Source organism: Anticarsia gemmatalis, chromosome 2 (assembly GCF_050436995.1).
Source record: "Anticarsia gemmatalis isolate Benzon Research Colony breed Stoneville strain chromosome 2, ilAntGemm2 primary, whole genome shotgun sequence".
Classification (NCBI taxonomy): domain Eukaryota; kingdom Metazoa; phylum Arthropoda; class Insecta; order Lepidoptera; family Erebidae; genus Anticarsia; species Anticarsia gemmatalis.
This window is the reverse complement of record NC_134746.1, coordinates 9,013,151-9,037,817: the sequence shown is the minus strand read 5'-3', so window position 1 is coordinate 9,037,817 and position 24,667 is coordinate 9,013,151. Positions and strand designations below refer to the sequence as shown.

The following is a 24,667-nucleotide window of genomic DNA, read 5'->3' as shown; positions in this document are numbered from 1 at the left end:
GTAATAAAAAAAAAAGCTTATAACATTTTAAACATTTTATTGCTAATAATCTTAAAAATCTACAACAAATTAACTAGGTGCAAATAAGACATTAATCTGGAGAAGGTCCAGTCTTTGTTTTCCTGTTCAACTTTCTATACAAGAAGGAGAGCCTCTTCTCCATATCCTTCCACTTAGTTGGCCTCATAGTAGGTGTTCCAGTTTTAGACCACATCTTCTTTTTTCTAAGAAGAATCTGTAATCAGAAAAAGTAAATAGTAGGATGGTTAATATAGATAGAAAACTAGTACAAATTGGTCTAGAAGTTTAGAATTTTTTATTTGTTTGTAGTGGCAAACATAATGAATTAGAATCCTTTCAATATCTTTTTTTAAGAATATAATAATTCTCAACTGTACCATAGAGGTGTATTTTATCCAACTTTACATAAATAAAGTATCAATTTAAATTAAAATAAAGAATGGTATGAAGCATGCATTAAAACCTTAATAATTAAACACTATATCAATCACAAAATTAACATAAAAGAAATACTTACATGATATTCAGAGCCGCTCACTCCTCTGATCCAAGAGGGAACTGTGTAAAGGGTCTTGACTGGATGTATTTCACCAGACCCAAGAATATCAATGTAATCATTCTGGCCAAATAGAGCTTTCCGTTCAGTCCATGCATTAGCAGGCCTGAAATAAAAAAAACTTAATGTATTTTACAGGATAAAAATGACAATAATAAACTACCCATTCAATTGAAAAAAAGTAAGTACTAGATGTTTCATGTAGAACATTGAATCTATGGCAGATAAAAGTAAACACAATCTATTTGATGACATTCTGAGATAACAAAACTTAAAATGTGTATTAATTACAAGCATAGGCTTTTGGCAAGATATTAAAACTAAAATAATTAACGCAGTGGCACTATAATAACATGTAAGTGTTACCTATATTCTGGTAAAGGTAAGGGTTTTCCTAAAGTCCGTGGGAGCAAGCCACCACTCCATATTTTTTCTTCATAGCCATATCTTCTAACCAAGCGAGTCTTTTCGGCGTGATAACGAGTTCTGAAAGTAAAATGTACTCATCAAGTTACAAGTAAAAGTAAATAAATAGTGCAAATTTTTTAAGTCCTAACCTCACTATATTTACAGTGGGTTTCCACAAAATGTTTAACACCTGGGAACCTAACCACGACATACTCGTTTAGTAGATTAATTCATTAAGAGCAATAATTGTTTTTTATAGAAATTTGTCTCATAGGTAGATTGATAACCGAATAACTAATTCGGTAAGTGCAAGTGCACAAGAAAATAGTGTTTAACTTTTAGATTGACATCAGTAAATTTAATGTTACCAGTTACAAATTAAATTTTTAAACAACATTTTTTAATAGCCACAAGATGCAAATACACACTAGACTACTGATACTGGTGTTAAATTAGAATACCAAGTCACGCACAAAGGTATAAATGCTGCGAAACAACCTGAGCTTTGCTGTATCATAATTCATTATCAACGATTTTTAAGTCCGAAATTCCGAATGCAAAGATTAGCAGAACACGTCGACGAAAGTTATTGTGCTTCGATCTCCCTATTCTTAGAACAGTCAAATCAACCTAGAGTCTCTGCACCGAGTTTGTGTTCAATTTACTTTAAAAAACACCCAGATACTTGGTCGAATCGCTTAACGACACCTATTTTAATAATGTCATGACCAGTATAAAAACAATACTAAAAGACTTAGCTACGAAATGCAGCGAAAGCTAATAAAAAAAGTTGTCAAAAACTAATCAAACAAAATGGCCGATGTTCTTTAGTAATAGTTTACGAGAATATTGAAAATTTTATGGAAAGTCTTGTTGTAGTATGTATTACAATTGTCTTATTATAAGTTATAGTGTAAATAAAATAATATGTGCCTTCCGTTGATGTTCTATGTATAAATCTCATAAATCTAGTTTTAGTAAATAACAACGCGAGTTTTGTTCCTTGTTTGTTTATTCTTTGCAACATAAAGAAATTTGTTATTGTTGTTCAAATTGATTTAAAAAGTGATAAAGTAAGCGCATAATGCTTTTGCAAGCCAAGTTTGTCTACCTAAAGAACATAACATGCTATAGTTGTTGATGTGTTTACTTGGGCGCGTAATTGCGTTGTTTGTTTACGTTTCATGATGTTGCAGTTTACACAATATTTTATTCAAATCAACGAACCCGTGAATTTTAATGAAACTTTAATTTCCATTTCAGAAATAGATCCAAAATAATGTCTAAAAGAGATCAAAGCGATCGAAATGAGAGAAAATTGTTGGATCCAAGTGACTATGAGAATCTAATAAGTCAGCATAGTGCATTTGAATCTTCGCGATCTAAAAATCAAGAATTGCCCAGTTTTCCCGGATTTTCTAATGCAGAAACACAGACAAAATCTAGTGACCTAAAAGAGCAGGCGGTGCATTCGGGACTAGGAGCGTGGCATTACAATCCTTGGTGGATGCTGGCCAGCACGTCACGCAATCTGCCTTCGCAGGATGACTTCTCGGAGAATAGTGACCAAGCAAAAGTCAAACAAGAGCCAACTGGTGCTGGCACTCCAGACAGAGATCCCTTACAGACAGAACTGGAATCCTTTCAAACAGAAACAGTTACACCACCAGTGGGGCTAGATTCATTCTGTGATGATTGCTCCGACCCCTTTTGCGATTCAAGTACATCCATTTGCCGCAAACTCTTCCATTGTCCCCACTGTCGAAAGAGTTATCCCACTATTTTAGAATTCAACACACACTTGACAGGAGTTCACCCAACACAAAAACCATTCAGATGTCAGATATGTTTGGAACCATTTCATAAAAAATCACATTTACGAAGACACTTAGATGCCAACCATACCAGAAAGGATGTTAATAAGTGTTCAGTGTGCTCCAAATATATCAAAGACAAAAGTAACTTACGCAAGCACATGCAGGTTCACACAGGACGAGTACCACAGAAACAATTCAAGTGTGATCTGTGCAATAACAAGCGTTACATGTCTTTAGACAGACTCAACAACCACAAAGTGGTGTGCACAGGAGAAAAGGTATTAAAATACTGTGACATGTGCACGAAAGTGTTTGATAATTCAAGATCACTTAACAGCCACAAGAAAGTACATGCGAGAGAATTGAAATGTGAAACCTGTGGGGAACAGTTGCGTTCATTGGAACAGTTTACAAATCATAAGATGATTTGTCAGGGAACAAGTTCAGAAGCAGGTGGCAGTCACAGTGCTGCAATGAATACAGGAGGACCATCCATGAGCCGCTGCTGCACTCAGCCAGGACTATGTGAACATGACAAGCCGGCCTACTTGAACATACCTGGATATGCAGCTGGCAGAGTACTTGATGCCACTCTTTCATCTCTTAAATCAGAACTCAACTGATGATATAATGCCCGATGGCTTACAAAGTAACTAATAATTACATATAAATTAAACAGTTTCTTTTTTTACAAGATTACCAAATAGATAAATGACAGTAATAATTTTCACAATTGAGAATTTCACAAGACTGATGCAAATATCCCGCCTCACGACTTGCTTTATTATTACCATTTAAATTTAGGCTTTAGTTAGTAGGTTAATACAGATAGGAGTAAGTTAAATAGCAATTTGAACATGTTCTAATATATTAACATAACTTGGAATATATTGGAATATGCTTGAATAGCTATAATCCACCTTTAATTTTAAATTAAAATAAAACTGTTCAATGTGAGCAGTATGACATAGAACCAGATCAGACATGCAACAATATATTGTACGTTTATCAGGAATATTTTTTTATTGTTTGATATCTTTTCTATAACAATGCTTTGACTGATTTAGAGTAAAATGTGAATGTGCAGTATTACAAACATTAAATCAATTTTTATTTTTCTATTTTGGAGAAGTTATAAGAGTATGTTATTTTTATAATTTTTAGATTATAATATTTTAGTTATAGATTATGTACCTAAGTTGTATGTTAATGATGGTCCATGGAGACGTATGTGGAGCATGTTATATTTTCCAGTGCTCTGGTGTACTTTATTCTCCAAAGACAAATATATAAATGCATGTAGTTTCATATACATATATAACTTGTGTAATTGAAATATTTTCTAAAGACAACTTTTTGTATGCATAACTTTGGGACATTTGTTTGATGACATTGATGTGGTAGTGTAAGTGAAACATGGTGAAGTGCAATGTACCACTGGCGAAGCCTTGCATGTTATGGTTATTGGAAATATTTGTTGTGTTCTCCTAACCCATATTTATTCTTGAAGTGTTATACACTGAAAAAATTATTGCTGCAATTTATAAAATTATCTAAGTGTGTAAGTTTTTCTTAAATATTTTAACATATTAATTTTAAGATTTGAGGCTATATCTAAAGCTAACAAACTTTATTATACTAAATATTTCATAGGAGTTATTATACTCTCAAATTTTATCTTGTATACTTATATTTTTTTTAAATCTTATTATTTCTAATTTTATTTATTTTGTTCATGTTATGTGGAAGGAGTACTTCTATTTGGAGGCTTTTTATTCATAATCAGTTGTTGCTATTTACAATTGTTTTTAATACTAATAGCTTAGTTTATTTTTAATTTTATGGCATAGTTAAGTAGTTTATATTTCGAAGAATTTTAATAGGTAAGTTCCATAATATGGGAATCTTACACTTACAAGCCACCGAAAAATAACATTGGGTTTATAAATACCAAATTCGTTTTATAAAATTATTGATAGTAATGTAGTTACTTAAATGGTGACTTTATTAAGGCGTTTCGGTTGAATCTGGTTTAGGATATAATATAATAAGTGTTAGATGATTTACTATATTTTGTTGTTTACCACAATTGTTTAGGTACTACTCGATAAATAAAATGGCAAAAACGTAACACTTCCCCTTTAATAGTCTTACACAAGTAAATTTATACTTAAAATATTTTTGTTTAATGAAATCATACCATCTCACTTATCGAGTAGTTCGTGTTTGCTATCGTAAAGTAAAAGATAGTCAGTTTCAAAGTTGGAAAGTCGGAATGCATAGCAAAAATGTGTTCTTTAGTTGTTCGATCACCGATACTATTTTGAGCTGATCTGCTAAATGAAAATAAACTAAAAATAATGTAAACCAAACCCACAATAAACATGATGTTTAAGCAGTACAAGTCATTCTAATTAGTACAGTGTGTCGAAGTATATCAGTACAGTTCGAAATAAATTTCGAAACGCCATTAAGTTGTCAATAGTCTCGTTATTGACTACTTATCTGTAAGGAAAATTATGTAAAAAAATATATTTTATTATGGAAATTAAATATTCGTAAGAAAATGTTAGAATAGAATCCACTTAACAATATATTGTACCGAATTCTATTGTTATAACGGCGATATAAGACAATAATATTGTGTAATTCGTATAAGAGTCATGGTGCCTCTTTTTTAATATCGTCGATTACCGTTATGTACAATTTATTCAAAGACTACGCCTACATTTGAGATACTTAGAAGAATTCGGTACTTAGATTTGTAAACTGTTACTAACTTTTTTACTGGAGACTATTCCTCCTGTATAAGTACACGATTTCTTATAAACTTAAATGCCTAAGTGAAATTTTGACATTATAATGACGCCTATTTATACAATCACACACTTAATTAACCGTCAGAGAACCAAATATAGGCGCTAGCTGATTGTTGCGCTTAACATTTATTTCAAAGATATTCTAAAATGCTTAATCTTAATATTAGTTCCGCGAAGATTCTTGCTACATTAGTGAATGTGTCTATAGTGTCTATTTAGTCAATGTTTCTCAAAGATATAGCTACGTGATTACTACTTACCCTACGCCTTTTGCGCACAATGAAGTACGACATGTAGCTATACCTGTATAGCATTTGTGCTCAGAAAAGTGTACCTATTCCACAAATAATATTATATACTGTTTTTGTACGATTAAATTGTTCGAATCCATGGCTGCCTCGAGTCGATTTCATAGAGGAATATCATGGAACTCACTCAGTACAATCTTTGGTTAACATTTTCTAAATTCATTATAAAAGATTGCTCTATTAAAATATAACAAACAAGAGTCTTCTGGATTCGAGCAGTTAACTTTTCATCAAATTATTGCAAAATCACTCTATACTTACTTTTTTATACACCATATGTTATAATAATATATTATGTAATATTGTTGTTCAATTTTTATAGTAGCTTCGGTATCACGTCTAGCTCGCAATGAATTTTTAAATTTACCTGAAAATTACTTTTAATTACTGTGTTATCATAATCGCCGACTTTGTGACTGATTCTACCATTTGTTTGGATTGATATTATACAGAAAATATATACCATTAGGTACCTAAATATTTTTGTCTTTGTAGTTATTTAGCATGGTGTGTAATTTTTAATGCACCTAGGTTTAAGAAAAAATGTGTTCATATGAATTTAGTTAGGTACATAGAATATAGTTCATCTATTTGATTAGTAATGTAGACTGTAAAACAGTGTAATGTGAATTACTATACGAACGCATTAATTTCCGAGTAAGCCTTCCATCGCGTATTACCTAAAATAAGCCAAATTCGATTTTTTTACTGTTTAGGTCACGTTGCCTTAGGAAGCACTTGTGAGAAACAATGCTACCTCTGCTAGACAATGCCCGTTTTAATTTATTGTGTACCTCCATCCCATCGTAGAATTTAGCTATTGAACGCAAGTTAAAAATAGCATACCGTTACTAATTATCACGAATAAATGACATTTCCTTTCTGTTAAATTGTTTTATCATTTATTACCTTCTCCTTACACTTACCTACATATTTACCTAACTTCCTAAGCAACAGACGTGTGGTGAGCGAGGTGATCTTTTTAACTACTGCGCCACTGTTTCCAAAACTATAGCCCGAGAAGTTTGTGCCAGATAACTTATACAGATACTAAAACCGTCTTTATTAGGCACTTTAGTACTTTCTCTATTATTTTACAAATCAAGATCCACAGTACTCACGAATATAACACAAGGACGGGCCACATAATAATACATGCAAACAATTTCCATGAATGAAATTAACTATGTGTTAAACTAAAACTATAGTAATTTTTCTATGGTGTGTTATGAAGAACACGAACAAATAGTGGATTCTGTCCTGTCCCAACCCTATAATCGAACGAAAAATAAAACTGATGCTTCAGTACAATATTTTATTTTCAAACACTATGAACTTAAATAACGACGCGTCCTCTTTTTACTGATTGTTTCACTATTTTAGACTTCTTCTCCTTCTTCTTCTTGGCAATATTTTCTTTCCTCTTCTTCTGTCTCTCTTCCTTCTTCTGTTCAACGTTCTGAACTCTGGTGTCCCATTGCTTTTTACTATGCTTTTTCTTTTGCTCCTATAAATATGACAGAAAATAAGAATGTAATAAGCTTAAATATTTATCTATACTAATATTTTAAAGAGGAAAAATTTGAATGCAAGTATATTTGTCACTCTTTCACCCAAAAACTACTGAATAGATTTTCATGAAAATTGTTACAAATAAAGAATTTGTGACTGAGGTACCATAGAACACTTTTCACCTTGGGAAAAGAATCTATTTGGACCAAGTAGGTAGAAGCTTGTATTAAATAGTGAAATTATACCATTTTCTTAATTGATTTCTTCAACAATGTGGGATCATCTTTAACTTTTTGTCCTTCAGCTTTCTGCAATACATTTTTCCATGCAATCTTTTCCTTTATTATTTTGGCTTTACCAGTCTCTTCCTTTTCCACTAATTGTTTTATTTTGTCTTCTTGTTGTTTAAGATTTTCTAAGATCTTTTTAGGATCCTTTTCAGCTTTGTTTATCCTTTCTGCAATTTAAAAAATACCATTTTAATTACCCAGAACAAAGATTTTGTCTAAGAAAATATTAATAAATCTATTTGCCTATGGATCTAGTGCATATGTAGTATATAGATTATAGCTATTTGTTTTTCTAATACTATTATACTACCCAGTATAAAAACTAACTTAAAAGTATCTCACCTTTTTTGCCAACATTGGCAAAGTCAAATTTGGAGAACACGAGTTTGCCTTCATTGTTAAACACTGGTTTAGCAATATTGACATTAGGTTTTTCTTCTGTTGATGGCTTAGATAACTCTGAGAAAGGTCTGTCTACAACTGGCTTTACATTTGGTTTATTTATTCTTTCTTTTTTCTTAATCTTTTTATTTAATTTACTGTTTAAACTCTTTTTCTGTAGTTTATTTTTAAAACTGAATTTATTTTGTGATTTAATCTTTTCCAGTTTTTCTTCTAGCTCAGCTATACTGCGAGCACGTTTGGGCACTTCAGATTCATCCTTATTTTCCTGATTTTCATTTACTATTTCAATATCCATGTTGTCTTCATTATCTCCTGTAATTAAAAAACCATTCGACTGATTGATGTACAGGTTGACAACAGAGTACAGTGGTGGTTTAGTATTATAGTCTAGTCAAACTGAGTCAAAATTCTTCTTAGCTTACTCTTCCCCGCAGCAATATTACAATCTGCGTATTACTAAACATTAAGATATAAACTGATATAAATTATATTTGGCCCTGCACAGTGAGGGTTCAAAATCTATTAAAGATAACCTATTATTTCTTTATTTATTCATAGAAGACAATAATTTAAATCACTGTAGGCGCAAAAAAGTAAGTTTTAAACAACAGGTATGTTAATTTCTTGGTTTTCTTGCGAAAAATAAAATATTCGCCAGCATTTTTTCGCATGACCAGTTAATAAGATAGTTATAATTTACTTACCTTTCATTTGTAAAGGTAAAGACATTACTGAGAATACATTCTTCAGAAATGTAAATTCTTTGCTTAAATCTGCTCTTATTTTCTTTATTTTCAGTGTTTTCTTCTGTTGTGTCATTTTGATGTAGCTGAAATTATTAATTAATTATAAAATTACCCGAATAAAACATAAGAATTATACCCATTTTAACATTGCAAAATATTAGATACTGCACAGGATACATACAAAAAAAATGTACACAAGTTTACAATATAAATATGTCTTTAACTCACATATGTTACGTACTAATAATCAATAGTTAAAATATAAAGTTTTGTTACAACTGCATTCAGAATAATATTTCCAATGAAACACGAGTAAACATAACCTAAAACACTTGTAAAAGTTGTAAAATGTCATGCGTGATCGTGATACAATGAATGAACATTGAACAAAAATAGCATCGGATTAAAATCGAATGAAATGGATGAATGAACTAAATGTGTAAGATTTCTGGGTTACCAATAGGTGCCGGTTTATAGTCCTTGCTTTTTTAGTAGCCCATTTGCCAAACTTTTCATTGGTTTGGTTTTACCAATGTCGATTTCCTTTTCCCATCACATAAAATTTTTACGGTAGGTAGGTACTAAGTTAGGTACCTGTAGTTATCAACCCACCTTGTATGGAATTTAGTCTACATGATAAAGTAATCATAAGTGAAGGAAGTGAAGTCATAACATAACTCTGATTTCTGAACTGAAAGAATCTGACTTTTCTTGGAATGGAATATCCATCAATAGTCTGTCTGGTTCTGTTATTTGTCAACAAAGATTTTTTTTTCTAAAAATAGGTTATTCTATAACTTGTCTTGTGCAGTGCGTAAAGGTGAATGACTTTAATACAAAGGAAAAGAATTAAGCTTTCGCAGTATTAATTATTACGCATCTCGAATTCAAACTTTATCTTAGTAAAGTAAATAGTTCGTAAATAGGTACCTATTATCTAATAATTTTGTGCTGCAAGGAATAATAAATTGGTGGTAATCATGCGGCCTATTATTCTACTTAGAAATTACTCCGTAGCGGCACCTAAGAGTCCGAATTTCCTAGATGAATTGAAGAAAAATTTTATCCCAACCAACCCGTTTCAAAGAACACTGTTATCATGCGGTTCTGCGGCTATTGCTCTTTTAAATCCACACCGAGGAGATATGATTGCATGTTTGGGAGAGGTTACTGGTGAAAACTCGCTTAAGTATATGCGACAAAAGATGCTTGAAACAGATGAGGGTACTGAAATATTAAAGGAAAAACCACGAATAAATTCAAAGACCGTTTCCTTCGATACACTCGCCCAAATGCCGGAGAACACCTTAGGACGCGTGTATGCAGACTTCATGAAAGACAATAATATTACAGCTGATTCACGTTTGCCAGTACAATTTATTGATGATCCAGAATTAGCTTATGTCATGCAAAGATATAGAGAAGTTCATGATTTGGTGCATGCCACATTGTACATGAAAACTACTATGCTAGGAGAGGTATGAAATCTTTAAAATATATCACAAGACATGTGATCTCAGGAGTGTTTTTCTGTATATAATAAATTATGTTAATTGGTTTCAGTTACCTTATGTTTAAAATATTGGTTTTTATTTTAGGTGACAGTAAAATGGGTGGAAGGAATCCAGACACAGCTGCCTATGTGTATCAGTGGTGGAATATGGGGAGCAGGTAGGCTGAAGCCTAAACATCGCCATTTGTATTTAAAGTATTATTTACCTTGGGCCATAAGAACAGGAAACACTGCAAAATTTATGCAGGGTAGGTACACATTCTACTGTTCTAGATAAAATATTCTGAAGTGAAAAATCTTATTTTGTTTTCTTCATATTCACAGGTGTGTTCTTTGAGAAGCGATGGGATCAAGATATAGAGGACTTCCACAAAGAAATGAATATTGTAAGATTAGTTAAAAAACAATAAATTTGTTGATTTTAGTAGATTTACGTCTGTAGGTTAGTGATAAGGTTACAGTACCTGCTGGTTTTTTTGTTTTATGGGGACTGTGAAATTGTGATGTTAATTAGAAATTTAAAATAAAATATATTATATGACAATTATCAGCCATTTAATAATCCACTTATACTTATTTAAACATAATATATAACATTTATAAAAACATTTCTGAACTTTGTCCATTAGCATTGTGCAGTTTTGTTGTGCGGTTTCCTACTTCTACTACCCATTCATACCAAACTCTGCGAGAGTCTACACATCTCCAGAATCTTGCAGTTATTGTTTCACCTTTGTGTACCCTTAGAGGAGTCTGTAATGGAAAAATATTTTTAGTGTTCACTGTTTATTATGTTCTTTTTTACGAACGTTTCCCGACACACACAAACCATAACTTATATATTACTGATTATGTAAAACAATATACACTACCTTAATTGGAATAAAGACTGGAAACCATGATATCATTCCTGGACTGTGTGTAGAAGGAACTATACTGATCATTTCTTTTCCATATAAGGAACAGTCAAAATAACCACCAAAACCATGCATTACACTGTCTTTTTCTACTTTCCATGAGACTACTTCTTGTCTCCTGTTATCTGTCAACGGCAACCCTCTATAATCTGACATTTCTTGACCTTCATGATCCCTGGCACCCTTAGCTGGATGATTGAAAGTGAACACAACCTGTATGAGGAGAACAAATTCATTAGAAAATCATTCTAAAAAGTTAAAATACAATAGTTATGAAAAAAATTAGTTAATTTACTTTGGTTTCAGCTATGTCAAATTTATTCTGCATGTAAACAACCCATAAGGTTTCAAGGTTCCCTTCCTTTTTATGTGGAGCAGTGGAAGATGAGGTTTTCGCTGCGGCCCAGAGCCGCGGCGACGAGATCGGAGCTACATAGGATCTGTATTCACATGGTATTGATATACCTCCTGGTTTCAACAGACCTGCAGCTCCATCCAAACATTCAGGAGAGAGCTCATTGTCACCCCATGAACCTAAAACATAAAATAGTTTATTTTAAAACGCAATACATACCGAAGCCCATCGACCTAGTTGGCTAGTTGGCCAACTGCGCGCTTGTGGACATAGGCCGCCGTCATGCCGGCGAGTTGTATCGGCAGGGCACTGTTACAGAGCACTTTTGAATGGGACCGCGCATTTCAGGTCTAAAGGTTATTTTGTATTAAATATAAAAATAGGTTTTACCTAACAATTCCGATATAATAATATCGGCTTTTGGCGACAAATTGAGTTGTCGCATGTCACCGGGTATCACAACGACATCTCGGTCACGCCACACCTCTCTCACTTGCGCTGCTAACACCACTACGGCACAGGGATTCTTTTCTACCGCAATTACCTGAATACAAACATGAAGTCTTGAATTAATGTTATACTAATATGAGTAATTCAATCCTATTTATAGATTATTTCATTAAATCAACCAAATCAAATGCTACAATTAACTTCTAAGTACAATAAACTTAATAAATTGCGTGAGTCATAACAACAAACAATGCAAAGAAATTAGTAAAGCAATATATTGTAAGACTGTTACCTTCACTTTGCTGTTGGTTATATCTGCTGCATTAAATGTAGCTCTAACTAATGGTCCTCTACCAGCCCCTAGAACCATCACAGTAAAAGTCTTCTTTGTTTTATGCTCACCCTGACCTATTTCTTTTTCTTCATTTGTATCAATAATCTGAAAGTTAAGTGTGACAATACGATTTATTAAGCTAGATATTATATACGTTTTTAATTTGAAGTTGACTATGGTATTTGGTAATAGACTAATAGTGTTATTTTTATCTTGCTGATTGATGTTTGAAATTGGATCAGTAGATCCTGAGATTAGTACATTGAAAAAAAAAATGACATTAGCCTTATGACATAAAAAAGCAAAAATAGAGAGTACCTTATCTGTTGGTCCTTTTTGTAAATCAATTAAAGCTTGCGCAATGGCTTTTTGGTATTGGTCATATTTAACTGGATCTTTTTCAAACACATTATATGTGTGTGTATCCAGATTGTCTGCAAGAGGTTGCAAAGGGTGTTGCAAATAATCTTCCCAACTGAAAATAAAGATAAAAGAATATCAGTACAATGCAAAAGATTAAAAGCATTGCATAATCATTTTTAATATAAAAAGCTTATTAGGTAATTTCTGGAATTACAGTAATTTTTAATTTTTACAATTTCCATGCATTCTTTTTCTCACTTATTTTGCACATATCAGGCACAATAAACAGAGGTTTGAAAGAAATTGGAAGAAACATGGCGTTTGCCCATCATTAGAACATTCATGGACTGAAGAAAAAAAACTACCCATAAAGTAGTTACCATAACAAATATAACTATAGTAAAAGCTACATACCCTCTTGCATAGCTCAGCATAGGATCATCACCAAAATAGGGTCGTCTTTTCCAGATCCTACACAGGTATTGGAAGTAGAACTCCACATTGGACCTCCTGGCTCCACTGACAATTACTTGAGCTTCATGTTCAACCATACTTACAACTAATTGTTGGTGGGCTCGGGATAACACTGGGTATCTGAGACATAACATATATAAGATATCAATGTTTGTCTTAAGATTTTATATATTATCAGGCGCCATTTAAAAAATATTTTGAAATGCAGAATTAATTTCAATAAATAAAAATACCTATTAAAGTGTTCTTAAAGTTAATCATATTTCATAAATTATTTAACAACAGTTTGCATGATTTATGTGGTTACACAAACATTGTTCCAACTCACCCTTTTTTATTAGTGTGGAAAATGGAAGTAGGCACTATAATAGCCTTCACAGGTTCTCCTAACCATCTTTTAATTATATCTTGGGAAGGCAAGTCAGCAGTAATTTCAAGTACTACACCAATTCTCTTGTCCCATTCCAAACGTTCATGGAACTTAGACCACCACTGCCATGGCTCCTCAAATGCTTCATCATCATCATTGTAGTATTCTTTTTCAGACATTCGCTTACTCCTTAAAGTTTTACTACATGCCAGAGGTACACGAGCCCATAGTAAGCTTTGATGGTGACTGAAATCAATAACATTGAGTGATTAAAAATAATCGTCACATTATGGTAAAAATATTGCTGCACCGTCAGCATTTTAACATTATAATTACTTACCTATTTTCGTAATGAGTTTGAACTATTCTGGCTAAATTGTTGCTCTCTCTACCATGTAGTGGCAACAAGATAGCGGGAACACCCAAACCTTTGCAATAACTCAATTCTTCACTCAAACAATCTTGATGACGCTGTCTGACTATCGGTGACGAACAATCGGCATTAAGGTAAGGAGATACCTTTGCGACCATTCGACTTGTCCAATCTTGAGGAGACAACACCATATCTGATCTTGTAAAACCACCAACTCTGCTGGCATTCGTAAATGGTCTACGAAAACGTGGGTGAACTACCGGTGATATTATAAAAGAAAAATTTGATCGTAAACCCTCAGTCAAACATCCTTGTAAATCTGTAGTAGTTATATACTCTAGGCCACATGAAATATCTGGCTGCGACATTGTTTGTAGATGTTTAACAACTTTCGCGGAAAATCAAAATGAAAAGATAATCCCACCAGTGCGGTTGAAATTTGACAAGTGTTTGACAATTCTATTGTCGTTTGCTATCTCGCTCACTTCCCTCTCCTGTCATTGCGCTGTCATATTTTTAAAGATAGGTAGGTATGTCATTGATAGGTAGGTATGTCATTGATAGGCAAAATTTATAAAGGTGAACTTAGATAAACGAGTACGCAACTAATTTCTATGCAGAGCGTAGGTACCTATCGCAAAATTAATCGTCTTAATAATATGGTTTACAGTCATTTCGTCGCTCCAAGCTATTGTTCAACAGCCTAACATCTAAAAGATCGTCAGTCTTGTCCGGACATACGAATGATTATAAAAGAGGCTCTATCTCTCTGCAACTCAATGCGGCACGTCCACGCCACGGTATATCTAATTAGAACGTCTGAGATCGTGTGAAATTAGCAAACTCCTTTGATCGGAAATAATCTGAATACAATACAATCCACAACAGTCAGTGTGCACAAATTATGCATCTTCACCTGGAAGGTTGGGCAAACTGTCAGCTACCCTCCAACCTTCTTCTACAGAATGACCTTTTTTTTTAGCCGTTTATGTGTCCCACTGCTGGGCAAAGGCCTCCCCTCTTTCCTTCCAAACCTATCTGTCCTGTGCCATGCTCCGCCACGATGGACCCACAAATGCCGTTAAATCGTCATGCCACCTACGTCGTGGTCGGCCTCGACGACGATGTCCATCGTGTTTACCATTGTGTGTGACCGTTTAGAAACGGCAATAAAAATAAAAATCGTTACAAGTCTCAGAAGTCTGAACCCATCTGTCAAATAGAAACTGACACAAACTACTTAACGTCAAAATGTCAGATTTTTTGACAACATTAATTGAGTTTTGTTGAATGTGTGGTCAAAAAGGCAAATATAAAGTAATTAACTACTGATTGTTATTTTTATCAAAATAATAGTTTCTTGAAATACTTACCTCAAAAGGAAATTATTGTGTTCATTGCTGTAAGACAACCCCTTCATTGTAATCGTAAGATTTGTATGTCAACAAAACTTAAGCGATAACGATAGCTACACCCATTATGGTAGGTAATAATAACTTTATGATACAATAATAAGCATCGAAATGGAAGAACAGAATCCTTTACAAGTTGGTTCAATAAAATCAACGGAAAAAGAAAAGAAAATTTTAAACAAGAGTGGCAGACCTACTACGAGAAATATGATTGTATTTTCACAACCACCAAAGTCAATAGTAGCTCAAATGCTAAGTGATATGAGGGCCAAAGATGTTAAAGATAATAAAGTAGAAGTTATATGCATTGATGATCAAACAGAAGATTCTCGAGATGATGAGAAGTTAGAAGATCATGCCTGTTCAAGTTGTTCATTTAGGCAAGTAGATCAAATATCTTTATAAGATCTTTAGTTATTGTTTGTGTTGATTTATTATGTGATGCGTCTGTTGTGTAAGGAGTATGTTAAATTTAAAATTAAATATAGAATGTGTTTTACTTGGTGTAACTGTTTCTTACTATGATGTTGTTATTTTTGAAACTTAACCTGAGTTTGAAAATCTTTAAACTTATCACAATTTCTCTTTTAGTACCTAAATTGCATTTGTGTGATGAAGGTAGTTCTTTAGTTTTGTTATTTGTTTTGATTTTAATATGTACTGTATTATTAAATAAAACCTATTTGTTTCAGGAGTAATAACTTAGAGGCATACAACAAACATCTATTGGTGCATAAACAGTACAACTGTGACTTTCCAAACTGCAGTTATACTTGTAAAATATATTCAAATCTTATAAAACATAAGAGAATCCATTCAAATGAGAAACCTTACCTTTGTGAGAAATGTTCATTTAGATCAAATTTTATAAATTCTCTCAAAGTCCATAAAAGAACACACACTGCAGAGAGGCCATATCAATGTGAACACTGTGACTACAAGTGCAATAGCAGTTCTAATCTTAAAAAGCACTGTCTTCACAGACATCCTGAAGCGACTAAGAGTCCAAATGACCCATCAAACTAAATATTATTGAATTAGATAGTTAATTTTACAGGCTGTTGGTTATTCATCTACCTATGTATATTTCTATAATAATTGCATTTACATTCATCTCTGTATGTTTTTGTAACCATCAATATAAACAGGATAAAATAAACTAAAGATAATGTCCAAAGCATTTTATATTCAATAACCTAAGTATAGATATATGATCCTAAAAAGTATATAGTAACTGGTATAAATGTTGCCCAAAGTACTTATATAAGGCTTTCCTCTTATAACATGATAAAATTACTCCATGATATTTGTAAAACATTTTGAGCTCATCAACAAGTTTACATGAATAAAAATAATGGAAATAATAATACTAGACTGGTCCATAATATTATAGGCAAGCATCAGTGGCAATGTTCCGTGAAGTCTACAACGACTGATTCCCGCCATCCAAAGAGGAAGTAGCCTGTTGCGGAGCCAAGGACGACAGCTGTACACAGCCACACATTGTACGTCATAAACACCAACATCAACATATAGCTCACTAGGACTTGTACACCGTGTAACACTGTCTGCCATGCGTGGGCTGTGCTCATCATAGTAGGACTGAAAGGCAATCAAAGAAAATGTTAAAAACACATTAAAAAAATGCAACAATATCAACACTTAATTATGTTTTGAACGTAATAAGTATCAACACGATATATTATTATGCCTCGTTCTTCATGGCGGATTACGATTCGATATTTTTTACGTATATTAGAGTCATATACTTAAAAATACGAGACGACCCTTGAATTCGAATTTAATGTAACATTTTGCATGGCGGTTAGCTGGCATATGAATGGAAGTTCTATTTTTTAGAATTTTGCATATTAATATTGGTACTATCACGCGAAATGATTTATATTTACTAACTTGAATTAATACACAAGATAGTTTAAACCTGCGAAATCGTTCCAAGCTAACATTTAAAATACATCTTCAACGATAGTCGTTGACGCTCCTAATTATCACGGTAGGTACATGGTAGAAAATGTTTTAGAAACAAATTTCCCGTGGGTAAGAGCATAGATGTCGTGGGAAAACTTGTATGTTATTACAATGCATTCTATTGTTACAGATCTATTTCATAAATCTTGTATAAGTATGGTAAATTTAATATCATCTAACGTGGCTTTACTGTTTGCAAACTCGTTGTAGACTTTGCGCAAAAAAGCCAAAGGCAAAATTGTATGCTAGTCAGTTATTAAAATGGAATTGCTTATTTTTTATTATACTTACATATTTCTTTCAAGGGCATGAGGAACTGGCCTAAAACAAAACAAATTAATATAATATTTGTAGAAACAGTTGTAAGTACTTATATAAGTATTTAGACGTAAATCTGATATCTAAGGTTCCTAACTGATGGGCTACGAAGATTCTGTATTGCGATGCACTTACCACCCACTATTCAAACCAGCTTAATCGAATTTCTCAGGTCAGATAAAAGCTATAAAGATTCCTGTTATGAGTGGAACCCCAATAAATTGTGGCCTTGGTTAATAAAAACGATACTTTGTTATTTTATGAATTTTAAGTAGTAAGCCTTATTTGCCTAGCTGCTAAAACAGACATCAATTTATTTAAGCCACAATACTAAAATGTATTTTTTTAAATTAAGTTAAATAAATCAACAATTTCTTAGCTCCGCCCTATTTTTAATTTTTCATGTATAATTAAAAAGCTCATGTTAGGAATTTTCTGCACTAGTTAGTTAATAAGCATGTTATGTTTTACTATTCGTTATGGACATAATTGTAGTTTTAACTCTTTCATGGTATGATTACTTTATCTGCACCATATAATTAGGCTTGCCTACTATTAGCAAAACTATATCGTTATAACATGCTTAAAAACCCCTTTAAATTAACCCATACATACAACCTTCAAAAACTAAATTATGTAACAACTTCAAACTTGACTTGGTAATTACTTAAAAGGAAATTGCAATAACGATAACAGATACAGCAATTAACGAGCCTAGAGATCCGATTTCAGATATAAAACCGATTAGATTTTGATGATTTTCATCTAATAGTACCTATTTTCTATCTGCGATTATAAGATTATAAAAAAATAATTGTTTATCGATGTCGATCGCCTACAATTGAAGTTCGTTAGTTCATTTCTTCTGCTTCAAATACTAAGTTTGCTAGGGAGGATAGGAGGGATAGGCAGTCATAAAGGTATTTCTTAACAAAAAATATACTCAACTGTATAACTTGCGGTTCATCAGGGGCGCATAAATTAGCTACTCCTTTATCTGGTGGTGCAACAGCGCAGTACTGTAGTCCAGTATACGTTTTCCACAAGAGATGCTTTCTGTAGTATTTAAGGCTGAAACAGAATTGTTTTGTAAACATCGGAGAAATTATAAAGAGAGGTTACGAGCTAATAAAATGCTGAATGGTACAATAACGTCAGTATGCACAGGTGTACGATAGCAATTTTCGTAAACACCGGAGCACCTGTTCGATTGTTAATTCTTCTCAATCGACCTTTTCGACGGTCAATTGAAATGTAATAATTAACAGCATGTAAATCATAGGCGTCTTGTTTTATTAAAATAACGCCAATTGAACATGATTGAATGATATTACATAAGATAAGAATCATATTAACTAGGTCTCCATTGTTACAGCCATAGTACCAGTACCCATGACCGGGTGAATGTGATATTTGAAGGTCTAAATAATTTATGAGTTGTCTTATTGGCCGGCGGGCAGAGAGCGGTGCAACATTTAAACTAATGATAAGTCACGCGCTAAGACCAATTCCTATAGAGACTGTATAAAATACACACGATTGTGGTTTCGTTTACGGACTAGTTTATCTCATGTTAACAAGGCTGCGAATAATCCACATTTCATCACAATCAGTTTAGCCGTTTATGCGGGATTTTGATAACTTTCATACATACATAAGTAGATATTATATTATGCAAATTATAAGCAGTTCAAATGGTTGAGATGAGTAGAAATAACTTATATGAAATATAGCTAAGTATACAAAAAATATTAAAAACAATCTTACCCTTCGTAAAGTAATGCCATTATGAATATTGCAAAGAATGATCCAATAAATTCTCCCACATCTGTTACTTGCCACCACGAGAATAGTATAGTTTCCATAATGCCCCCATGAAACTAGAAGCAAAAAATATTTTTTGCATCATTCCCCAAAATAAATAGGTAGGTAGGTACTTATTTCTTTCAGTATTTAATAGCAGCGAAAACAAACAGACAAAATGATGTGATGGATTTATTGATAGAACCAAACTTTATTCAAAGTCAGAATCGAACCGGTGAACATATGATCCACCAGTCATTACTCGTGTCTGCTTTGAAAATTAATTTGATAAATAATTACAAAACAATTATCGACCTAAATATTTACGAAACATGCATGACTTAATGATTATGAAAGCGTCTCAAAGTATTTTTAGAAAGCTAAGATTGACACAGGAAAATATTAAATAACGTCTATAAAAGAAAGGGAAATGGAAATAATTTGCGTGTTAAACAGGAAAAGATTAGATAATAAGGTACTTACTGTCATGGCCATGTTGTGGTCTGAAGAATGGGTTAATCTATGGCCCATATGATGGTGGGCAGAATGATCTGTCCTGGGGGTTGTGAGAACCATGTCAAGTGTGTCAGAGCTATTAAACTGAAAGAAAAGTAAAGAGAAGAATTAGGCATTATAGCCCTGTGGCAAGTCTGTCAAACAAAAACGATTTTTTGCGTTTTCTCCTTAACTAAGCACTCAGAGATACGAGCATACAAGCATCGTAATATCTTTCCGTTTGAAATACCTCCAATGTTTATCAGAAAAGTACAAAAGGCTGTTTATAATCTAGTGAACGAATATAACCATCGATGTTTACGATTAGCGGCCACAAATCAAAATAAAACAGCATGCGACGTCGCGGTGGCGTATTATATGAACATGCAACCATAGGCCAGAAATAGTAGGTGGAAACCTTTGGTATCTACCGAGGAATGTAAGTTATATGACCGCAATGATAAATACACTATCATTTTATATTCCAATAACTTTATTTTGCCACTATGAAATGACACATTTTGCTCACAGTAAGAAACTGAAAACATCAGTCTTTTCCAGGTTTTATTCTTATCAAACATCAAAGATAGGCAGGTAGGTATTTAACTTTTCTTGACGAAAAGCGATACCGGGAAATGTCGAACAGAGACGGGAATGTTTGTGGAGGGGTCTACTATTGGATATTATAAACTCAGTTTACGACTAGAGTTACCATAACGACAAAAATCTAATGAAAGCGCGTATGTTTAATTGCGAAATTGGACACCTACACGGATGGTTACCCCACTTACGAGTTCCGCCACAAAGCGTTAACGAACTCAAAACAACAAACAAGAATTAATTGTTCTGTATCTTAAGGAAACTTAGGACACCGTCGGCAAGAAACTATCTTTCGTAATGGGCTCAATTCTGAGTAAAAGCATCCGAAAGGCGCACTGAGATAAGTCTCTCAAATGCATAACAAAAGATTTGTATAATCATAACAGTGGGATCTTAGTCATCATAGATTGTTGTTTACAGTTCTAACTAGAAGCATAGAATTGAGATTAAAGTACAACAATGAAGTACTAGAGACATAGTATACAACTTGAATTTACTTCCCAGGAATGAACTAAGCACAAACCCAACATGCAAGTATTTCTTAAGTCAGTAGTCATGACTATTAGATGTACAAGTACAAGGAGCCCATGTCTCAACATATTTGCTACTAGCCATCGACTGATTATAATTAAAAGCACAAAAATCAGTAGTGGAAAGTATTAATAAGAAAATTTGAGACACAAACTTACACTGTCATTCATACCGTTAGTAGAATTGTCCTCAAGCATAGCATGATAAGAGTGCACCTCATGATGATACATGTTCATATGGTTTCCATGATTCATACTGTCATGATTTGAATCCTCCATGCCCATGTGATTCATGTCTTCCATCGTTTCTAAAGAAAATAAATAATTACCAACAAAATTTTAGCATTGTAATGAGAAAGGAATTCACAATTATAGTTTAGCCCTACACTTACACAAAACTTGACACAATAGAAGGTCTTTTGTTATTACAATGCTGAACATGTGTTCATATTATACATAGTGAAGATAAATACAGTGTGAGAAAATGGACTATAGCCAAAGCTATGATTTGCAACAAGTATATTTTTTTATTATCAAGTTGCACATTATTATTATGGAGAATTGTAGTTTCAGAGATATTTTGGATGTTACCTTCTTATTTGATTACAACTGATTACAAACATATATTATAAAATGTCCTTTGGTACCACTTAACTGTGCCATAAATGAATCTAAATATCCACAGACTACCTTAGAAAAAAAATATAATTTCTCTCTTTTTATTGTTCTTGGACAACTTTACAGCACTCTAACCAGTCTTATTCATATAATTAAAACCTAACACCCAAATGAGTTATTAAAACAACTCTAAAATGTTTTATAACTGTCTGCTACACACCACTGTGTTAAATACAAGTTTATAAAACACCAAAGAGTATGAACCAAAAACAATTTTTGTTATCAAATTGTAAAGTTCTTCACTAGCCCTACACACACATAGGAGTCTGATTTTATTGAATTCCAATTAGAGATTAGATATAATATGAAGAGCTATCAGTTGTTTACACACAAGTACTAACATAGTGCAGATAATACAATACATAGTAAATAATTACTACCTACATGTATAACATATTGGCAACAAATCATTATCTTAATGTGATTGTTGTGAACACAGATCTTGTAAACATTGAGTAGGTAGTTCACTCACCATTTTTAAAACTTATATGACTTGCTCCCATTTTCTGAGCATTTTAACAGTAATTTATCTATTTGATAGCATTTTTTTTTAATTGAGTTTAAATGCTATTCAATAGATATACTAATGCTAACTGTACCTCAGAAACCGGGGGTTAGTAAATTGCTGGCACATTTTTGTAATCAAAAAGAATGAAAATATATTACAATAGGTACCTATGTAGCTCTTTAATATTGTGACAATATTTATTTGTTATTAATTTAGTTTTCAATGTCTTAACAAATGTTAAAACGTATGCAGTTACTTTAGATAGTGATCAACAAATCCAACCGTACAAGTGAAAGTGGTTTAAATAAGTGGAGCACTTTTTATTATTACTATGAACTTGTGAACTTTTAGATAAAAAAATATTTCTACATTCTCTACTTGCTAGTACAGTTTATTATAATTACAACATGCTGTTAAAAATAATAAATTAACGTCTGATATAATGTTTGGTTTCGAATATTTTTGCACGTTGGTATTCGGTGTTCCAATCTGTTTGAGCAAAATATTTGAAGGAATTTTGTTTGTCAACAATCATTTACTGAAGTTATAATAATAAGTAATATGTTAACCTACTTCAACAAATAATAAAGACAATACGTTCTCATAATATTGAACATGTAACATTTACATAATTATCACGGACACTTACTCGATAAAAAACTTTAACGTGGCACTTATTAGGAAGCAGCTTTAACAGTTAAACGTATTGGTTAGAAAAAATATCGGAGTTTTGTTTTAATTAGATAATAATTTTAAGTCATTTCTTTCTCACTAGTCTACAGCTCACCAAAAAACTGAAATCAAGACGTACGAAACGAAACTGCTGTCGTCTGTCCTTCTAGCTGTCACAACCAAATTGTCATTTATATGTCAAGATAAAGTCGCAGTCACACCGATTTTTCGATTCTTGTAACTTTTTACTCTATGGTGCAGGTATAAATAAAATTCTACACCACAGTGATACATTATTGCTTTCGGCACTGCACCAATATCACTTAATGGCGTGACCATCTTGATTAATGGTCCAACACTCATCCAGTTAGTCCCATCTCATGATCAATCAAAAATCGCACGCCAACACAATCGAACATACACCAAAACACCTACTTGGTCGAATGTGCGGAACAAATATTCAAGTTTGGACAAGGAAAGATAAACCACGGAAAATAAAAGATATTGAGGGACCCTCGTCTTTAAATAAGTATTCTCTCTATTTATTCCCATAAGCGCGCAAATTAATAATAAAAGATAATTTTGAATTATTCGGTTTATTTTTCATTGAACAATTGAACAATATAAAATCTCGTCTTTTGCTGGGTAGATTGGGTAGAGATCAAAGTTATTCATCCAAGATTTTTCCAAAATTTTAAAACTTGCCCTTTATTGTTTATGGGTCTTAACTAATACTAGTACCTACTGTGGAACGTGGAACGACACTTTACAATAAATTCAAAATTTGAATACCTACCTACACGCCCAATAACCTGTAACCTGCATTCATATCAATTAAACTAACAAAGCCGTAGGTATGTAATGTTGCATGAGTAAATGCGCGGGAAAATTTTTGGACAAAATATCGCGAATTGTCAAACTAACCTCACACATTCCTCCATCCAACAGCCAAACTGTTCGTTCAACCTTCGTTGCATGGAGAGTTAGTTGGTCATGTTGGATCGTATTTGTATGCGATTTTTGATCGATCGTGGGTCGTGGGAACTTAGCCTTCGGGGAATATCAAAACCTTGAAACAGTAGAATAATTGTACATGTTGTTTCTTATGTTTTAGTTTAAGATTACCTGACGATGTCAATATAGCGTATTTTTTGTAGACTGTGTTACGAACGGTTACAACTTTATTTAAAAAGTATAGGTATATACCAAATTTTATACCTTTATAATGTAATAATTTAACACCATATTTTATTTATTTATTACCTGATAGGTTGTTTAAAAGTACTAATACCTAAATTGTATAAGTAACAAGGAGAATTGGAAGGCCTGCTAATTATCCTTGGATTTAGACACGTCGAGGATAATCAATAATATGTTATAAGTATTTTATGCGTAATAAATCTAGTTAATTGTATTTTTATCAGTAACTATGGCGCATGTGTATTATAACTAAATTGAAAATATTTACAATAAATTATAATTATAATATACTATAAACTTATAAATAGGAAGACAAAAGATATAAATTGTAATTTAACTAAAAAAAAGTTCAAAAAATAATACAAACTAAAACTCTACAATCTAAAGTAAAGTGTACACAATCGCGTGTTTCATTTATTACAGTTGCAACC

The 24,667-nt window shown here is 32.7% G+C and overlaps 7 protein-coding genes across 12 annotated transcripts; 3 read left to right on the top strand and 4 right to left on the bottom strand.

Annotated features, from left to right (window-relative positions):
- Positions 1–17: 17 nt before the first annotated feature.
- mRpL51 (mitochondrial ribosomal protein L51) lies at positions 18–1,329 on the bottom strand. The gene is made up of 4 exons (XM_076122931.1): positions 1,135–1,329; positions 944–1,063; positions 539–683; positions 18–235 (listed from the first exon to the last, which is right to left on the bottom strand). Exons 1-4 carry the CDS (start codon positions 1,194–1,196, stop codon positions 92–94), a joined length of 471 nt encoding a protein of 156 aa, XP_075979046.1. The 5' UTR covers positions 1,197–1,329; the 3' UTR covers positions 18–91.
- Positions 1,330–1,781: 452 nt separating this feature from the next.
- Positions 1,782–6,819, top strand: LOC142983647 (uncharacterized). Its single transcript, XM_076130633.1, has 2 exons — positions 1,782–1,863; positions 2,249–6,819. The coding sequence occupies exon 2, from the start codon at positions 2,265–2,267 to the stop codon at positions 3,423–3,425; it is 1,161 nt and encodes a 386-aa protein (XP_075986748.1). The 5' UTR covers positions 1,782–1,863; positions 2,249–2,264; the 3' UTR covers positions 3,426–6,819.
- Positions 6,820–7,216: 397 nt separating this feature from the next.
- LOC142983658 (uncharacterized) lies at positions 7,217–9,270 on the bottom strand. 3 transcript variants are annotated; one of them, XM_076130652.1, is made up of 5 exons: positions 9,064–9,265; positions 8,841–8,965; positions 8,074–8,448; positions 7,687–7,898; positions 7,217–7,436 (listed from the first exon to the last, which is right to left on the bottom strand). In XM_076130652.1, exons 2-5 carry the CDS (start codon positions 8,953–8,955, stop codon positions 7,266–7,268), a joined length of 873 nt encoding a protein of 290 aa, XP_075986767.1. In that variant the 5' UTR covers positions 8,956–8,965; positions 9,064–9,265; the 3' UTR covers positions 7,217–7,265. The 3 variants fall into 3 exon arrangements, with proteins under 3 accessions (XP_075986767.1, XP_075986774.1, XP_075986759.1); XM_076130659.1 differs by having other exon boundaries at positions 9,124–9,265; XM_076130644.1 differs by having other exon boundaries at positions 7,218–7,436; positions 9,111–9,270.
- A 303-nt stretch (positions 9,271–9,573) lies between these two features.
- Positions 9,574–10,940, top strand: Coq4 (Coenzyme Q4). The gene is made up of 3 exons (XM_076130621.1): positions 9,574–10,360; positions 10,481–10,643; positions 10,720–10,940. The coding sequence occupies exons 1-3, from the start codon at positions 9,863–9,865 to the stop codon at positions 10,803–10,805; spliced, it is 747 nt and encodes a 248-aa protein (XP_075986736.1). The 5' UTR covers positions 9,574–9,862; the 3' UTR covers positions 10,806–10,940.
- On the bottom strand, positions 10,929–14,492 carry csul (protein arginine N-methyltransferase 5). The gene is made up of 9 exons (XM_076130609.1): positions 13,999–14,492; positions 13,617–13,904; positions 13,229–13,408; positions 12,770–12,926; positions 12,410–12,556; positions 12,058–12,211; positions 11,608–11,846; positions 11,268–11,525; positions 10,929–11,148 (listed from the first exon to the last, which is right to left on the bottom strand). The coding sequence occupies exons 1-9, from the start codon at positions 14,397–14,399 to the stop codon at positions 10,993–10,995; spliced, it is 1,980 nt and encodes a 659-aa protein (XP_075986724.1). The 5' UTR covers positions 14,400–14,492; the 3' UTR covers positions 10,929–10,992.
- A 794-nt stretch (positions 14,493–15,286) lies between these two features.
- On the top strand, positions 15,287–16,590 carry LOC142983620 (uncharacterized). The gene is made up of 2 exons (XM_076130600.1): positions 15,287–15,823; positions 16,136–16,590. Exons 1-2 carry the CDS (start codon positions 15,555–15,557, stop codon positions 16,467–16,469), a joined length of 603 nt encoding a protein of 200 aa, XP_075986715.1. The 5' UTR covers positions 15,287–15,554; the 3' UTR covers positions 16,470–16,590.
- A 19-nt stretch (positions 16,591–16,609) lies between these two features.
- On the bottom strand, positions 16,610–23,319 carry LOC142983596 (high affinity copper uptake protein 1-like). Of its 4 annotated transcripts, XM_076130571.1 has the most exons (8): positions 23,152–23,227; positions 23,014–23,052; positions 21,338–21,486; positions 20,037–20,153; positions 19,518–19,630; positions 18,699–18,821; positions 17,724–17,753; positions 16,610–17,045 (listed from the first exon to the last, which is right to left on the bottom strand). In XM_076130571.1, exons 3-8 carry the CDS (start codon positions 21,479–21,481, stop codon positions 16,844–16,846), a joined length of 729 nt encoding a protein of 242 aa, XP_075986686.1. In that variant the 5' UTR covers positions 21,482–21,486; positions 23,014–23,052; positions 23,152–23,227; the 3' UTR covers positions 16,610–16,843. The 4 variants fall into 4 exon arrangements, with proteins under 4 accessions (XP_075986686.1, XP_075986702.1, XP_075986694.1 ...); XM_076130587.1 differs by lacking the exon at positions 23,014–23,052 and having other exon boundaries at positions 23,176–23,319; XM_076130579.1 differs by lacking the exon at positions 23,014–23,052 and having other exon boundaries at positions 23,152–23,297.
- Between the last annotated feature and the right edge of the window lie 1,348 nt (positions 23,320–24,667).

Excerpts from the sequence above, each read along its gene's own strand:
- mRpL51 (XM_076122931.1), bottom strand. The coding sequence starts at position 1,196 with ATGTCGTGGTTAGGTTCCCAGGTGTTAAACATTTTGTGGAAACCCACT. Across the intron at positions 684-943 it reads TTACCTTTACCAGAATATAG|GCCTGCTAATGCATGGACTG; the intron begins GTAACACTTACA and ends TTTTTATTTCAG. Across the intron at positions 236-538 it reads TGAGCGGCTCTGAATATCAT|ATTCTTCTTAGAAAAAAGAA; the intron begins GTAAGTATTTCT and ends TTCTGATTACAG.
- LOC142983647 (XM_076130633.1), top strand. The coding sequence starts at position 2,265 with ATGTCTAAAAGAGATCAAAGCGATCGAAATGAGAGAAAATTGTTGGAT.
- LOC142983658 (XM_076130644.1), bottom strand. The coding sequence starts at position 8,955 with ATGACACAACAGAAGAAAACACTGAAAATAAAGAAAATAAGAGCAGAT. Across the intron at positions 7,899-8,073 it reads TGCCAATGTTGGCAAAAAAG|AAAGGATAAACAAAGCTGAA; the intron begins GTGAGATACTTT and ends TTTAAATTGCAG. Across the intron at positions 7,437-7,686 it reads AGAAATCAATTAAGAAAATG|GAGCAAAAGAAAAAGCATAG; the intron begins GTATAATTTCAC and ends TCATATTTATAG.
- Coq4 (XM_076130621.1), top strand. The coding sequence starts at position 9,863 with ATGCGGCCTATTATTCTACTTAGAAATTACTCCGTAGCGGCACCTAAG. Across the intron at positions 10,361-10,480 it reads AAACTACTATGCTAGGAGAG|GTGACAGTAAAATGGGTGGA; the intron begins GTATGAAATCTT and ends TTTTTATTTTAG. Across the intron at positions 10,644-10,719 it reads CACTGCAAAATTTATGCAGG|GTGTGTTCTTTGAGAAGCGA; the intron begins GTAGGTACACAT and ends TCATATTCACAG.
- csul (XM_076130609.1), bottom strand. The coding sequence starts at position 14,399 with ATGTCGCAGCCAGATATTTCATGTGGCCTAGAGTATATAACTACTACA. Across the intron at positions 12,557-12,769 it reads AAAAAGGACCAACAGATAAG|ATTATTGATACAAATGAAGA; the intron begins GTACTCTCTATT and ends CTTAACTTTCAG. Across the intron at positions 11,526-11,607 it reads TTGACATAGCTGAAACCAAA|GTTGTGTTCACTTTCAATCA; the intron begins GTAAATTAACTA and ends CTCCTCATACAG.
- LOC142983620 (XM_076130600.1), top strand. The coding sequence starts at position 15,555 with ATGGAAGAACAGAATCCTTTACAAGTTGGTTCAATAAAATCAACGGAA. Across the intron at positions 15,824-16,135 it reads TGTTCAAGTTGTTCATTTAG|GAGTAATAACTTAGAGGCAT; the intron begins GCAAGTAGATCA and ends TATTTGTTTCAG.
- LOC142983596 (XM_076130587.1), bottom strand. The coding sequence starts at position 21,481 with ATGGAAGACATGAATCACATGGGCATGGAGGATTCAAATCATGACAGT. Across the intron at positions 20,154-21,337 it reads CTAACGGTATGAATGACAGT|TTTAATAGCTCTGACACACT; the intron begins GTAAGTTTGTGT and ends CTTTTCTTTCAG. Across the intron at positions 17,754-18,698 it reads GATGAACCGCAAGTTATACA|GCCAGTTCCTCATGCCCTTG; the intron begins GTTGAGTATATT and ends GTTTTGTTTTAG.